The sequence below is a fragment of the Camelus ferus genome, chromosome 12 (genome assembly GCF_009834535.1).
Source record: "Camelus ferus isolate YT-003-E chromosome 12, BCGSAC_Cfer_1.0, whole genome shotgun sequence".
Lineage (NCBI taxonomy): Eukaryota > Metazoa > Chordata > Mammalia > Artiodactyla > Camelidae > Camelus > Camelus ferus.
In genome coordinates, this window is record NC_045707.1 from 9,287,973 (window position 1) to 9,304,001 (window position 16,029).

The 16,029-nt window shown below is 47.2% G+C and overlaps 1 protein-coding gene across 1 annotated transcript in view; it reads left to right on the plus strand.

Annotated features, from left to right (window-relative positions):
• The window catches only part of ATXN10 (ataxin 10), a 150,305-nt gene that overhangs the window by 16,493 nt on the left and 117,783 nt on the right, over positions 1–16,029 (plus strand). Inside the window, 2 exon segments of the mRNA XM_032493864.1 lie at positions 4,311–4,502; positions 10,003–10,085. Of these exon segments, the coding sequence (XP_032349755.1) occupies positions 4,311–4,502; positions 10,003–10,085 (275 nt within the window).

Genomic DNA, 16,029 nt, shown 5'->3' on the forward strand with positions numbered 1-16,029 from the left:
TTTTAATTGTCCTTGTAAGTACCTTCTACCTCTGTGAATGAAGTAGCTAAGCTTTTTAAAGTCTTTGTGAATGTTTTGTGTTAGTTTGGTTAAAGCAGCAATGACAGCAGTTTTTATTATTAATAACATTTGTAATATGTGAACGATTGACTGATCTTCACTGGCTGTTTCACTGTCGTTAATCATTACACACATTTAGCTGTGCTGTCTTGACAGTGAACATGGAATTCGCAGAGAGTACGTTAGGACTGCTTTGGATCTGTAATGCCAAACAGCTTTCTGTCAAGGCTCTAGAGAAGGTGAAGAAGTCTAGAAGAGAAGTACGTGCTTTCATAGGGGTTACTGTTAATGAAAAGCTTATTTTTGGTCTTCATCTGATGGAAGTTGTTAATGTATCATATTGTATTAAAATATGGTGAATAAAATCTGTAGCTGTTCATTATATGGCTCTGGAGGAAAGAGGTCCCCCACTTTTTATAGAGGGATACAGACATCTAAGAAAGTCTCTGCTTTCAAGAAATTTAAATATAGTTAATTGGGTTACAACTCCTCTCCCCTCCTCCCCCTTTAAGCTTACCCATTATGTCATTTTATGGGGAAGGAGAAGGTAGATGTTTCTTAAATACCAATCATAGGATATCTCCATCTTAAAATGTGGCCATTTTTTCAAGTTTCTGAGTCCAGGAGGTATGGATTTCTTACTGGGAGTGGACAGATTGCGCCGGTGCCTCAGTGTTTTCCAGCCGCTGCTGTGAAGTGCGCGGATTTCACTGCCCACGCCAGGCCTGGGCCTGGCTCAGAGCACTGCTCAGTTAGTGTCTGGGTGACGGAACGAGTCAGGGAGGCAGTGAGATGCCACTCTGAATATGCCGATATTCTCATCACTGTTTAAACTTGAGTTGAACAAATACAATTAGTGAATGCCAGTCTGGGCCCTAGAGATACGGAAGAAAATAAAATCTCTCTTTTTTTTTGGATCTATAGTCCGGCTGGGGCGACAGACCTGACAAGTGTTATTCCATTCTTATGGACTGAGTCCCAGAGGAGCACAGAGGTGGGAGGTGGTCCCCCGAGGACTCTGAGGACCAGGGAGTTTGACCAGGGCTGGGAGTTTTCGAAAGGCCGGGTTCTTCCAGGCAACGAGTTGGGTGGGGGCGGTGTGAAAGGGCTGTCTGGTGGAGGCCATAGGTTTGAACAGATGCAGGACTGCAAGTGCTCGGTGGTTTCAGGAACCCATGGGTGTGTGGCCCGGGGACAACAAATGGCAGTGATCACAGTCCCAGGTTAGAGGGTGGGGGTGGAGCGCAGTGGTGGAGGGTGTGCTTAGCATGCTTGAGGTCCTGGGTTCAATCGCTGGTACCGCCATTTAAAAAAAATCCTCATTTATTTTCTCTTTATACCACAAATATAAATTACCACGTGCTCTATAAACGCTGCCTTGATTACTCTTCAGTAGCTGTTAGAGGTTACTTGTATTTCAGGAATCTTTGGATTGGCTTTAGTTCAGTTAACCATTTTTCTTTTGGCTAAAAGTGTAATAGAGGAGAAAAGCATGGTGTGTGTGTGACAGATTAACACGTAACATTGGGGGTTATTCACAGGACAGTTCATGAACTTACTGATCGTTCTATGGTTGGAATATCAGTTACCCAGTTTTCCTAAGAATAGTGGTTTTTAAAAATTTTGTGTCGTCTACCATAATTTGACTTCAGACTTTTGATGTGCAAGGTACCAGTTTTGATGTTAAGATTTCAAAGAGTGACATCAGAGAAGACCGTGTACAGGAAGAAGGCGGCGCCCACGTGAGAGGTAGCTTGCAGAAGAAAGCACGTTGGCGTCCTTACCCCAGGAGTGAACACGCATTCTTAGTCATCCTGGTAGGAACATGCGGCTGCGCTGTAGGTTGCAGAAGCTGTGCAGCTCTGCTTTTGTCTGACTGTAAGATTAGGGAGTAAATGCCACCACACTTGGTGCCGGTGGGGAACGTGGCGGTAATTGGGTTTTCTCCTTGTTGGAGAAATCATGATCACTCTTGGCGTTCTTCAGAATTGTTTTACCTCTTGGGTTTTTTCTTAGCATATTAAGGTCTGCACTGTACTTAGTGCTGTTGGAGCCCAGAGCAGGCGTCCTCAGCATTTGCCTCCGTGACACACTGATTTTTTTTTTTAATTAAAAGTACTTAAGAAAGAGCTAACACAAGAGGGTCGCTCTGACCCGTCCCTCTGCCTCCCTGAAAACAGGTGGTACATCTCCCTGCGAGAGGTGTGTTCCCTGCACCTGGAGATGGAGGACACCCTGATGCCCAGAGGTGAATTCGGGGCTGGGAAGCCCAGACGCACAAACTTTGTTACTTCTTTAATTTACTGCCCCACGTCCGAACTCTGGCCAGAGGCTTCACTACTAAGCACCCAAAGCCTGAGTTTCTTTGTTCTGCCAGTTCCTCACAAGTTTATTGTTTCTTTGTCTAAAAAGTATAAAAGCTGCCTGCTTTGGTCCACTTTTTAGGCCGCATTTCTATGAAACCTCCGGGCACGTGAATTACCTTTCTCTTCCTCCTGTTAATCTGTCCCGGGTCAGTTTTATTGTTAGTCCAGTCACAAGAACTCAGGAGGGGAGGCGACACTTCCTACTGCCCGGCCGTACTCCCTAAAGCTGCCTTGAAAGTGCTTGTGAGTATTCTTTTTATGGCATGTGGTCACTGAGAGCGGCTGTCGCGCCACGTTGCTTTGTACAGTCACTGAGGCAGGATTGACGCTGCGCCCTTGAGCTGTCACATTTTTATCTGGTCACTCAGTCACTGAGATTCTGAATCAAAGCTTCACGCTCCACATTTAGGGGGGTGATGGGGGGACAAATTATTTTATGCACGATTTCCCAGTTTCTAATTGATTAACTTATACGCTGCCTCTTTCCAGAAACATATTTGAAGTACCTTAAAAAATAAATACCATTAAATAAAATAAAGATAAGGGAGGAAGATGGAGACAAGGGAACAGCCAGATAGGAAAAATAAGATTAGTGCTCAGAGCCACGCCGAGGATTGCAGTGTTAAAGGTGGGTCAGAGATTCGACTCCAGGCTTCTTAGAGACGAAGACCGAGAGCAGAACACGGTGACTGATGTGACTTGCAGCATCCACCCCTAAGATAAAAGGACAGCACTCGGAGCCCGAGCACGTGTGGTCCTGAAGCCCAGGGGGGAGGTGTCCCCACCGCCTGAGCAAGCCCAGCAGCCTGGGGCGGTTCTGTGTGGAGGCACAGCTCCCTGATTGTCTGGCTCAGCCCAGGGGTGACACGGCAGTGCTGTGACTCCACAGTGAGAGCAGAACCGAGAAGTCGTGCGGTCAGAACTCATCTGTGAGGATCTCTTCGGTTGTCTAACGCAGCAGTTTTCCTTCTGTCATTAAAACAGCTTGTTTCTTCAGGGGGTTCATGGAATGAGGAAATTGGCTTGCATTTAGGTGCCATGTCGCACCCAAAAATTCTCATCTTCATTGCTGTGGGCTGAGAGCCAGCGCAGGCGATGTCCCTGGCACGAGAGGCCTGTGGGAACGGAGGTGCCCCGGGGGACAGCCATGGGGGGAAAGCCAGCAGGACAGCACGGTTCCTTGTCCCCCCAGGGCCATGCTCTCGGGGGAGAGCTCACTCTGGCTGTCTCTGTGTCTCTGTTTCTGTCTGTCTCCTCCCCACCCCACCCCCACCTATGTGGTTGAACATATGTAAGCTCAGAGCACATGTCGCTGGCTTCGCAGCATCTAAGATTGGATCGTGTATCTGCCCCCTGGGCAGTCCTTTGTGAATATTGTTCCTCGTAATTTTAGGCACCTAGTGGGTGACAGAGGACATGGTTATAGTCCCTGTCTAGAGCATGAAGTGCAGATGTTTGGTTTTGATTAAGGGCAGATCCAGAAACAGTCACCTTCAATGGGGATTTGGGTTGCTGCAGGGAGCGGGAGCACTGAAGCCACTGAGTTGGAGTCGCGGCTCTGCCAGTGATTAGCTGAGTGATGTGGGCAAGTTACTTAAACTCTGCTCTGCCTGTTACCCTGTCTTTAAAATGGAGATGGCAGTATTGGCGTCCTAAGGTTGAAGCGAAGGTTAAATGGGGTAATACAGGGGAAGGTCGGTAAGAACAGGGCCTTGGCTAAGCGCCTGGTCTTGGGGCTCCTCCGTGTCGTAAATTAAGGAGCCGGAACAGGTAGGCCTAGTCTGCGTCCCCACAGAGTTAGGTACCAGCAGTGTTCTGAGAAGGACATTTGGAAATCAGAGTCTTTTTTTCTGGTCTGTAACAATTTTATCTTTTTTCCCCCAGAGAAACAGCGCCCAGGACCATCTTCCAGAGAGTCCTGGATATCCTGAAGAAGTCTTCTCAGGCCGTCGAGCTGGCCTGCAGGGACCCGTCCCAGGTGGACCATCTGGCCTCCAGCCTGCAGTTAATCACGGAGTGCTTCCGGTGTCTCCGCAACGCGTGCATAGAGTGTTCCGTGAACCAGAACTCCATCAGGTACCGTTCCCCGTGGCTGTGCGTTACCTGCGGTTGCACTTCTTCGTGGACGGCACGCCAGTCGTGTCGCGTTTACGTGTTTATCTGTCAGAAGTGGTTTTGGCATCACAGTCGCCCGCTGTGCTGAGGAGGCTATCTTTGTGTCCCCGGGAGCAGTGCTCCACGGGGCTTGGCCTTGGAGACTCTGAGATGAGGCCGGGATGGGACGGCGTGTGTGCCCTTAGGGTTATCTCGGCTCCTTGCTTTTATTTATAGTGTTTTGAGGTATTTGGTTTTCTACGTAGCACAATGATTTGAACTTGATTTTGATTCTTTGGTCCCAGATTCTGCCTGCCTGAATACACAGGCAGTTCGGGACCTCACTTTTCTTACTTGTAAATGTTTTAAGTAGTTTTAGTATTTTAACTAATTGCTCCTGTGTTTACTTTGAACAAGGAGCGTGCTTTGTGAATTTCTAAGACGGCCTACTTAAGATTTCCTTAAGATTGTATGGCATTCCCAGCCCCGCTTCCACCCACTTTGTAACGTACGCTGAGTGCAGTCACACGGTGAGCGGGGGGACCGCCCTGCGCGGCTCCTGCCCTGTGACGTGCTGCACTGCCCTCCCAGAACTGAGCTCCTTGCCCCTTCGATTGTATGGAATCTACTTTTTATTAAAATTTTTTACTTGAGACGAAGTCAGAAGCCACAAAGCATGCTCACTTTTCTTTCCTGGACTTGCGTGTAGACAGAGCCTCCAGGCCTCCCTGTCACTGCTGTGATGGGTGAAGCCGGGCTGGTCCAGAAGCCAGTGAGGGGCTCCCTGTGCTGCCCAGACGGTCTTATACCTGAGGCTGGGGTGTGATTAATGAGATGTTTTAGATCAAAGGAGAGGGAACAAACGCTCGGATTGTTTAATTTCAGGACTGAACTGAACATGGCATCCGTTTGCAGATAAATGGATGAAACAATAATGATCTTGGTAATAATAGTTAACTTTTAAAAAGCGTAAGTATTTGTATGCTGGAAGCAGCAGGCCAGAGGCTAGTTTCCTCTGTCCCTGTCCAGGCAGGGAGGCCCTCTGGTTGATGGCAGAGGGAGGGAGAGCCTTAGAACAGGGACTTTGCGGGCTGGCAAACTCGTCTTTGTGCTTCCCCAGCCTCGTGGGCGGGAAGCCAGCTTCGAAGGGCCTGCCCTCAGCGCCAGGGCTTTGTTCCAAGACCTTGACTGGCAGTATCTTGTTTAATCCTTAGAAAAAACCCAAGAAATAGTATGCTACTATTCTGCCATTTTTACAAAAGAAAAAAATGTGACCCAGGCTGAGGAACTTGTCCGAGAGTCTCTCACTTAGTAAGTCGCAGAGTTCAGGACGGTTCTCCGTGACTCCGGACTATCTGACTCTAAAACTTGGCCCAGAAGCAGCTGTCATAACTACCTCGAGAAACATGGACGCTGTTGTCTGTGATGGTGCCGTCCCTTAAATAGCCAGGGCCTTAGCCTTCACGAGTACCAGTGAGTTTTAAGAGCTACCGCTTAATGTAAAATACCTAAAGGTGTCTGTGTACATTGTATGCTCAGTAAAAGCTAGGTGTTTCCATCGTCGCCTCCAGAATGATACTATAACACAAGTTTATGTTACTATTTCTTTCTTTGAAAACAATTAATTTGTATTTCTTGAGCCTGTCAAGACTCAGATCTCAATCAGTATGTGTTTTTCTGATGTTTTAAGTTATTAAAGAGTTAATCAAAAGGTTTGATGCTGTTAAGGCCTAGATCTTTTTACATCTTTTGTCTGAACATTGCACTTTGTGTGGAGTGGGATTATGTTTTGCCAAGGATGTATGGAATACGGGGCGTAACAGCAAAGCAAACAACCTGAGTCACAGGAAATTCAGGAAGTACTCAGAGAGAACTGTTGAAAGCAGTTAGCTCTGCGTGTAAACATAACCCCTGTTGCCAGGGTCGCTGTCCTGTTACTGCAGAGAGCCCAGTAAATGGTTGAGGCTTTGTGATCTATGTCAGAACGTCTCAGCCCTCCCACTGTCCTGCGGAAGCAGCCTTACCTCGTACGTGAACAAATGCACGTGCTGTGTTCCAATAAAGCCTCACTTGTGAACACTGAAACTTGAATTTCATGAAATTTTCATGTCGTGGAGTTACACCCCGCTCCTCCCACATCTGGCCCACAGACACAGGCAGAGGCCCAGTTGCCTGGTAACCATCTGTGTCTACGTAGAGGCAGGAGCAGGAGGAGGCAGGGAGGCGCCGGGAGGCAGGCGCTGAGCCTCCTTTCCCACCAGTCTTGTGCTTGGATGACGGGAGAGGTGCAGCAGCTCTCTGCCCACCTGGCCTCAGGGAAAGGGGAGAGGGTCCTAGCCACTGCCTGCCCATCCCGGCCCTCTTCTTCGTCAGGCAGCAAGGTCTTGGCTTAATTGTGACTCACGCTGAGGCATGGTGAAGAAGGTAGGGAGCTCTATTAGCTTCCTTTGCTGCTGTAACAAGTTAACTGCAAATTCAGAAGCTTGAAGCAGCGGAAAGTTATTATCCGACAGTTGCGGAGGTCAGGAGTCCTAAATCAGTTCTGCTGACCTGAAGGCAAAGTGTCAGCAGGGCTGGTTCCTTCTGGAGTCTCTCGTAGAGAATCCATTCTCTTGTTTTTGTAACTTCCAGAGGTACCTGCGTTCCTTACTCCATGGCTCCATGCTCCCATCCTCAAAGCAGCACCGTAACATCTTCCCTCCTCTTTCTCATCCTGACCGTCTGGCGTCCCCGTGATGAGGACCGTAATGGTTACACGAGGCTCACCCAGGGAAGCCAGGGTCACCCTCCCGTCTTCACACCAGTGATTTAATCACAATAGAAAGTCTCTTGTGAGGTTTTTTTTCTTGACCAGTTCTTATTCTCCAAAACCAACTGTGTCCAACAGTTCAGTTCCATTCTGACACTACCTCGAGTTGTGGCGTCAGACTCCACAGCTTCACGACTCAGTCGCACAAGACTGCCCCACTTCAGACGCCAGCTGCAAACGGAGTACCTAGACCACATTTCTGCCCAGCTGACTACAGATTCAGGGGTTCCCATGACACCCCTCAGATCTGATAGTTCAGTAGAACTCACAGAAAGCAGGGAACACTGCACATACTCCTACTAGTTTACTATGGAGGGTGCGGCTCAGGGAGCGCCAGGGAGCAGCGTCGCGGAGGGTGGGTGGGGCTTCTCTGCCCTCTCCAGGTGCCTCTTCCTCTCAGCTCTTTGATGTGTTCATCAGCCCACTCACAAGCCCTCCAGACGCACTGTTTAGGACTTTTTTCATGGAAGTTCCATCACATAGGCACGATTGATTAAATCACTGGCCATTGGTGGTTGAACTTGATCTCCAGCCCTCTTCCCCTCCCCGGAAGTGGGAGGTTGGGGTTGAGAGTTGCAGCTGTCTAGCCATCTGATCATATGGCTGGTTCCCCTGGCAACCCGCCCCCATCCTGAAGCTGTCTGCAGGCCCAGCAAAGTTGCCTCCTTAGCATGAACTCAGGTACGGTTGAGAGGGGCTTGGTATGTATAACAGAAAGCACTCTTGTCACACAGGAACTTCGAAGGGTTTAGGAGCTCTGTGCCAGGCACTGGGGACAGAGATCCCATATGTAGTCCTTGTTGTGTCACATCTCTTTTGCCGTATAAGGTAACATTCACCGTGTCCAGAGTTCAGTATGTGGACATCTTCCGGGGACCTTTACTTTGCCTGGCACAGTCCACCCTTTGGCCTCTAAAGATCCACTTCTATCCTGTGTGCAAAATGCATTCATCTCATCCCAAAGTCCCCCAGATTCTTGACCCGTTACAGCATCAGCTCAAGTCCGAAATCTCACCTGAGTCTCATTATCTAAAAAGTCCCAAATCTTACCGTGGAAATTACATATGGGTGAGACTCTGGACATGATTCATCCAGGGCAGAAGTCCCTTTTTTCTTTAGACATGTGAAACTCGGCAAGTTGTCTGCTCCCAAAATACAGTGGTGGGACAGGCATAGGATAACAGTTTTAGACATTACTCTAAAAAAGGAGAAAATTGAGGGAAAAGAGGAGTCACTGGTCCCAAGCCATCTCAAAATCCAGCTGGGCAAACTCTGGTTTTGAGGCCTGGGAATAGCCCTCTGCGGCTCGAGGCTCTTGCCCGTGGCCCTGCCCCCAGAGTCAGCCTCCTTTTCCTTGAAGAGTAAGAGTAACAGTGTTTTCAACTGAGCAGTTCACCCTAATTCCTGCCTGCAGAATTTTGGGAGTTAACAGCCCTCTTTCATTTCGTCCTTTCTCTGTGCATTTCATCCAAGTTGGCCGAGTTTCTACTGGTGTAACATTCTCAAAACCCTTGTGGGTCTCACATGTGTGTCACGGGGATTTATACACCATTAGGCAGTCTAAGGCCCGCCACAGAGCTCCCTGAGATCATAACCCCATCTCTACTCCTGGTTTCTGCAGAGATGACCGAGGGCAGTGATTCACACACCTGATCCCTTCAGAGAGACGTGTGACTGAACACTGACCTTTTGGTTCTGCCAGTGCATTAGCAAGAGGTCATCCAGCCACACCCTTGGCTTTCTCTTTAGAGCACATTTTCCTAACAGTGACCTTCTGGTTTTAGCATCTTTTGCAATCTGGGTAGATTGAGAGTTTCCCAAATCACACCTCGTTCCCTTTCAGTCTCCTTTATCTCTGCTCTCTTGCATTTTTATCATATGCAGCAAGAGGAAATCAGGCCACACCTTCAACGTGTTGCTTGGAAACCTGCTTGGCTAAGTATCCAAGTTCATGGTGTTGCGAAGCTTCTGCCACTTTCCTCCAGTTTCCAGTGGCATGTTCCTCATGTGCTTCTGCGATCTCACCAGCAGTGCCGTCAGTGTCCACACTTCTACCAACAGTTTCTTCAAGGCACATGGGCCTTTTCTGTCAGGTGCCTCAAAATTCTTCCAGCCTCTGCCCATTGTCAGATTCCAAAGCCGCTTCCGTGTATCTGTTTGTTACAGCAGCACACCATTTCTGCTACCCAACTTAGTTTTCTCTTGCTGCTGTGACAAATTACTGAAAACCTTAATAGTTTAAAACAGCACGGATTTATTATCTTACAGTTCCAGAGTTCAGAAGCCCGCAGTGGGTCAGCGTGGCTTTGGGGGAGGATCATTTTCCTGCCTTTTCCGGCTTCTAGAGGCCGCCTGCATCCTCGGCTCACGGCCTCCTTCCCTGGCCCCCTCGTATTCCTCTCATAAGGACCCTGGTGATACATCGGGCCTCCCTAGTTACTCCAGGTCAGTCTTTGCCTCTCGAGATCCTAATTTACTCACGACTGTAAAGGTCTCCCTTGCCGTGTAAGGTGGCGCAGTCCCAGGTTTGGGGACTAAGGTGTGGCTCCCTGGGGGCTGTCACCCTGCATTACAGGAACTGTCAGCCGTGGTCTCTGCAGTCACTGGATCGTCACTGAAACGCAGGCTTAAGGAAAAGGATGCATCTGACTTGGTCTTTCTAACCTTATGCAGGAGCTTGGACACCGTTGGTGTCGCTGTTGACTTGATTCTCCTCTTCCGTGAGCTGCGCGTGGAACAGGAATCCCTGTTGACAGGTAAGTTGCAGTGTCGTTCCTGGATGGTTTGTATCTTTGAAAAGGGTTTAAATACCGGCACTTTGAGTATTACATCATTCATTAAAGCAAATGTTCTGTTTCATGATACAGAGAAACTTCATTAGTGATACTGAAGGGTTATCATGGAAGAAAGTTGTGGTAGCTTCCTTTCTTCCCCCTGTTGGGGGCTAAATTGTGTCGCCTCCCAATTCATACCTCGAAGCCCTGACCCCTCGTGTACTTCAGAACGTGACTGCATTTGGAGGCAGTGCCTTTCAAGAGACAATGAAGGTAAAATGAGGCTATATGGGTGGACCCTAGTCTGCTGTGACTGGCAGCCTTGTGAGCGGGGAGGCTGGGATACAGACAAGCGCAGAGGGAGGACCCTCGGAAGATACAGGGAGAAGACGGCCCCCTACAGACCGAGGAGAGAAGCCTCAGAAGAACCAAGCCTGCTGACACCTTGATCTCAGCCTCCCAGCTCCAAAACAGAGAACAGTTTTTGCTGTTGAAGCCACCCAGTCTGTGCCCCTGGGTCCTGGCGGCCCTCACAAAGCGGATAGTGCCTTTTACTGTGTAGGGCCGTGTGGGCCCTGCCCCAGTGCGGGGTGGGATCCCAGCAGGGACCAAAGCGGATGGAAATCTCTGTCCTCAGGGCGTTTACATTCCAGTGAGGCGAGCTTTATACTAAATATGTTAAACAGGTCAAATATGTAGCATGACAGAAAGGGAAGTTAGCTCTGACTGCTGCTAGCTGGCGGTGTGGGGTTAAGAGAAAAACCAGGCTTCTTAATTTGAAGACCAGGAAGCTTTTCCAGACTTTTTGGAATGTTTTTGGTTCTTAAACTACTAGCATCAACACTTCTTCTTTGGTTAGAGGTTATTATTATAATATTATGTTTAAAAAACATAAAATTTTATCTTATGATCTCTTTAGTCAAGGAATTGAAACACTTATGGGTAACCTAAGTCATTTAATAAGAACATCTTAATGTAAACATCCAGCATATAAAATGTACTAGATTAGAGGTTTAAAAAAATTTTTTTTTAGTAATAATTCAACAAAAACTTATTTTTCCCACAACCCACACTCCTGGGCTCGAATACTTACTTTAAATGAGAAATCTCCAGCTCTGTTTAAAGTATGATTTGACTTATAAATTGATTTATATACAATTCTTAATGCCTCTACTGACTGTAAAGCTCAGTATACTTAGTGTTACTGCGGGTGCTGGAGGTCAGTAGAGAAATGAAGGTGACGCAGTCTTCCCAGGCCTGGAAACTGAGGCACCCAGTGCAACAGGCTAGATTAGCTGCTAGAGGTGCTGCCTGGCTCGGTTTAACTCTCATTCTGTTCTGTGATTCCTTAGGGTTTCCATTCAGAACTCATTTGTTCAAATTCCTGCATCCTTCTGTTTGATTTAGAATTCTTCCTTTGGGACATTGTAATTTTTTTTGGAATTATTTTAGTCATTAAGAATTTGAACACAAAATGTTTGCTCTAATTTTTTTTGAACAGCAGTAATTTCTTGAGTATTCTCAGTTTGGTAGGGTGTAGGATTAGGTTGTATTTTAAAACATTACATATTTAAAAGTTTTTTTGTAGCTCCGTTTTGTGGCAGAACAGAAGCCTCAGTGCTCCAATTGGGGGATTAAAATACAGACTTCACTCTCTTGCACGGAAAGGGAGTTATTTTTGAAGTCTGACTGTGGTATGATAATTCTGAAAGAGAGATCAGAGTGTACTATCTTTTGTAATCGCTGAAAAATACTGACGTGCTGGGTAGCGGGTCACTGACAGAGCTGAAGGGCCGCGGCAGGGAGGAGTAGGTTTCGCTTGTGAAGATGTCGTCCTGAGGAAGCTGCCCGGAGGAAGCTCCGTACAAACGCCGACCAAGTGTCAGAGCGGAGCCAGCCCTCCCTGCGCACCCCAACTCGCGCCGCCGAGTACCCTTCTCCTGAGGTTACCCCCTTCTCTCCGGCATCGTCACTTTGCCGTCTTTACTCCAGCATTTCGTCAGCATGTAACCTGCTCTCCTATTTTCCGTCTTAAAAATATCTTCCCTGGACTCCGTGTGCCCCTCAGTCCATTGTCCCTTTTCCCTCTCCCACCTCTGCTGCAAAAGATCGGGTACGTTGTGTTTACAGAATATGGTAAAGGATCGTTTCATCCTCCTTTCTCGGGATTAGATTTCTCTTCACGGAAGCAAACAGATGATCTCACGAGGAGGGTCGAGGAGCAGAGTTCTGAAGCTTTTTATGAACCCATTTGTCACTGATGGATAAATCAGTTATTTGGTTGATGGCTTGGCTGTTCATTGATATGCAGCCAGCCAGAGAGCGTAGCTCTCTATAATCCTGTGTTATGTTAGGTATGTTAAGAGTTGTTCACAGTTTAGGTAGTTGCAGTTGTAACTACCTCAGTTAGTTAATTAATGTATTTTTTATTGACATGAGATTTACATAACGTAAAATTAACCACTTTCAAGTGAACAACTGAGTAGCATCTAGCGCCTTCATGATACTGTACAGCCACCACCCCCGGAAACATTCTCATCGCCCCAAAAGGAAGCCCTGCGCCCGTTGGGCAATTGCTCCCCGCTTCCCCACTTCCCCGGGCCCCTGGCAGCCCCCGTCCTGCGTCCTGTTGCTGTGGGTTTGCCTTTTCTGGATTTCTCATATAAGTGGAATCATGGAATTAAGTGACCTTTTTTGTCTAGCTGCTTTCACTTAGCATAATGCGTTTCGAGGTTAACCACGTTGTAGCGCATATCAGTGCTTCGTTTCTTTTTATGGCTGAATGATATCTCATTGCATGCGTGTAGCTCGTTTTGTTTATCCGTTTGTTCGTTGATGGGCCTGTCTCTGGTTCCACACCATTTGGCTGCTTCAGACAGGGCCGCTGCGAACGTCGTGTACACGCGTGTAGCCGAGCACCTGTTTTCACTTCCTTTGGGTATATACCTAGGCGTGGAATTGCTGTGTCGATTTTATATTTAAATTTTTAAGGAGCCGCCAGACTTTTCCATGGCAGCTATTTTATGCTTTCACCAACAAGGCTGCAGTGTGAGGTTCCGGTTTCTCCTCGTCCTTGCTGACGTTTGGTTTCCTGTCTTTGGCTGATAGTCATCCTGGTGGGTGTTAAGCGGTGTCTCACTGTGGTTTTAATTTGCGCTTCCCTGCTGACTAATGACACTGAACACTCCCCGTGTTCCTTCCGGTCATTTGTAAGTCTTCTTTGGGGAAATGTCTACTCAGGTCCTTCCTTTGCCCAGGTTTTAATTGGGCTGTTAAATTTTGTTGTCAGGTTGTAAGAGTTACTTATATATTATGGATACGAGGAATTTTGTTGAATCTACGGGTCCATTTGGGGAGAACTGCCGTCTCTGTTACATTGCGCCTTCTGGTCCATGAATAAGGAACATCTCTCCATTTATTTAGGTCTTTTAAAATTTTTCAGTTATATCCGTTTCAAGTAGATGACCCATGTTTATTGACAGACTTGGAAGGATCTTGGTGGGCAAGAAGGACAATGGAAGTTAGGTGATAATTTCTCACTCTCTTCTTGAAAAAGGTAGCTAGTGATATTACTGAATTTGGAATTTGACAATGAAACTTCGATTTAACAATGAAACTTTAACAAATTTTATTGTACGTTAGTTCAGACCTAACCTAATACAAATCTTTCACAGAGTGTTCTAGCTCCTGACACAATGCCTGTGCTGTCTTTTGACTGTTTCTCTGTGAGAACCATGCTCTTCGTAGGTTTTTAGCAGGCTATCTGTGCCAATTTTTTGCTACCGCTCTTGAGGTAAAAACTATAATTACGTTGTCAAAATAATATTTAGAGTATTATTTTCAGAGAATAATTGCAGTGGTGTGACGAATATATTATGCTCATCAAATTTTATGTAAACACAAGCATGAGTTATTTTAATTGAGTTATTGGTGTTGTTTTTGGCCTTTGTTCTTTTCTAATCTGTAAAAATACTGCTGGGATCTTTGAGGGGCTTTGTAACATTTGCACTGTTTACATAAAGATCAGTTGATAAGCTGTTTGGTAAAAGTAAACTGTCATTTGTACTTGTCTGGAGTTTTCTTTTCTTATTTCTAGGACGTCTTTAAACCTTTTCTTTCCCAGAATTGTGTTCTGATTCAGAGGGCTAATTTTTAGTTGCCTGATGAATTGTTGGGTCAGTTGGCTTTCAGACCAGCTCATATTATTGGCTTCTTTTGTGTGTTAAATTTTACAAGGATTTGAGTGTTAGTATTGTAAAATATTCAGTAGAAATATAAATGTCTTTGTAAACTGTACTTAAGATTAAAAATGAAGGTATTATGTTTTATTATGAACACTTTCTATAATTTGTTGCAGAGTAATTTTTAAAAGCTCAAAAAGTGGCAAGAACAATAATCACTGTGTATGCAGGCTACATGGGTGAACACTGGCCTGTTTTTTTAGTCATTCTTCAGTATTTGTGCGTATGGGTATGAGTGTGTACTTGCAATTTTGTATCTTGCTTCTTTATTTTAGATTACAATGTTAACTTAATTTGGTGTTGAAGTTCTTGGTTCAGCATTTTCTTTGAATACTTTTTTCTCTCAGTGTTTTGCTTTTTGGCCAGTTTCACAGCTCCTCTCTGAGCGGCCGGTTGTTGAGTTACTGTGAGTAAGTGACCGGCACGGGCACATTACACACCTTGTCCTCTTAAACCCTTACGGCTGCTCTGCCTTGGAAGTGTTGCAGCCACAGCGACAGGCTTCGAAGGGAAGGCCTGGATTCCAGGAAAGGCTGAGGACAGAGGACCTGAGCTCTGTCCTCTCTCCTAGCAAAGCTGGGATCTAGGAGGTTGAAGGACTTTGAAAATCCTCTTGCCCTTAAAAATGTCTCCTGGGCACGGCCTGGTGGGGCTTCCTTTAATGGAGCAGAAGCTTTCATTTCGTCTCCGAGTCTCCTGTGCTCCTTCCGTGATGAGCCCCGATCCCTGTTCCTGGGGAAGGGCCCCCACTTGTTCTGCCAGTCCTGCTCCTGCCGCTGGCAGGCTTCGTGCCCCGGCCGAGCTACCTGACCTTCCGAGCTGTGATGCGCTCTGTGCAAGGGCGGATGTATTAACACCTGCCTTACGAGGTTGTCGTGGGGACTAGATGAGATGATACAGTTAGGACGTGGTGTCTCACGCCTGGTAAGCACTCAGCACATAGTTTATCACCATGTTACTGTTACCTCTCTGCCTGGTGACTCGATCTTGATGCTTCACTCATGCTGGTGTGTAGTTGCTCAGAAGTGTCCCCCTCTCTCTGCACTCAGCATCTCATCACAGGTCACCCTGTCTGTTTGGACCGCCGTGGCCCGATGGGGACCACTTTGGAAACAGCAGACGGTAGGGTGTGGGCACCGACCCCTCGGCATGGATGCCAGGCAGAGCTGGGTGTGGCCACGGTGGGTAGAGGCTTGGTACCCGCCTTCAGTTACAGGGTGTAACCTGAGGAGGGGCTGGGGCATTCGGGGCAGTGTCTGTGCACCACTAAGTACAGAAGTGTTTCAGGTACTTGACTTCCCAGCATCGCCATACCTGTGTGAACTGGCTGGCCGTGCAGTGCGCCGTGGTGGTCAGGTGCTCTGGCCCTGAAGTCACACAGTCGCACAGTTTTGACTGGGGCCTTACCAGCTGCGGACCTTGGGGGGTTTACTCAGTCACCCTGTGCCTCCATTTCCTCATCTGTAAAATGGGGATAATAGTATCTGCCTTACTGTGAAAATTAAGTAAGAATCTACGTGAGATGAGGCAGTTGGAGCAGTGCGCGTGGCACCAGCGACTGTGAATGTTCGATGTTGCCTGGTTCCGAGGCTGTCGTCGCTCAGCTTTGAGCTTAGCTTTCTTGCTCTGCGTTGTGTGGCTGGAGCCGGGAGTCCACGAACTCGGATCTCCTTTGCTTTCTGTTC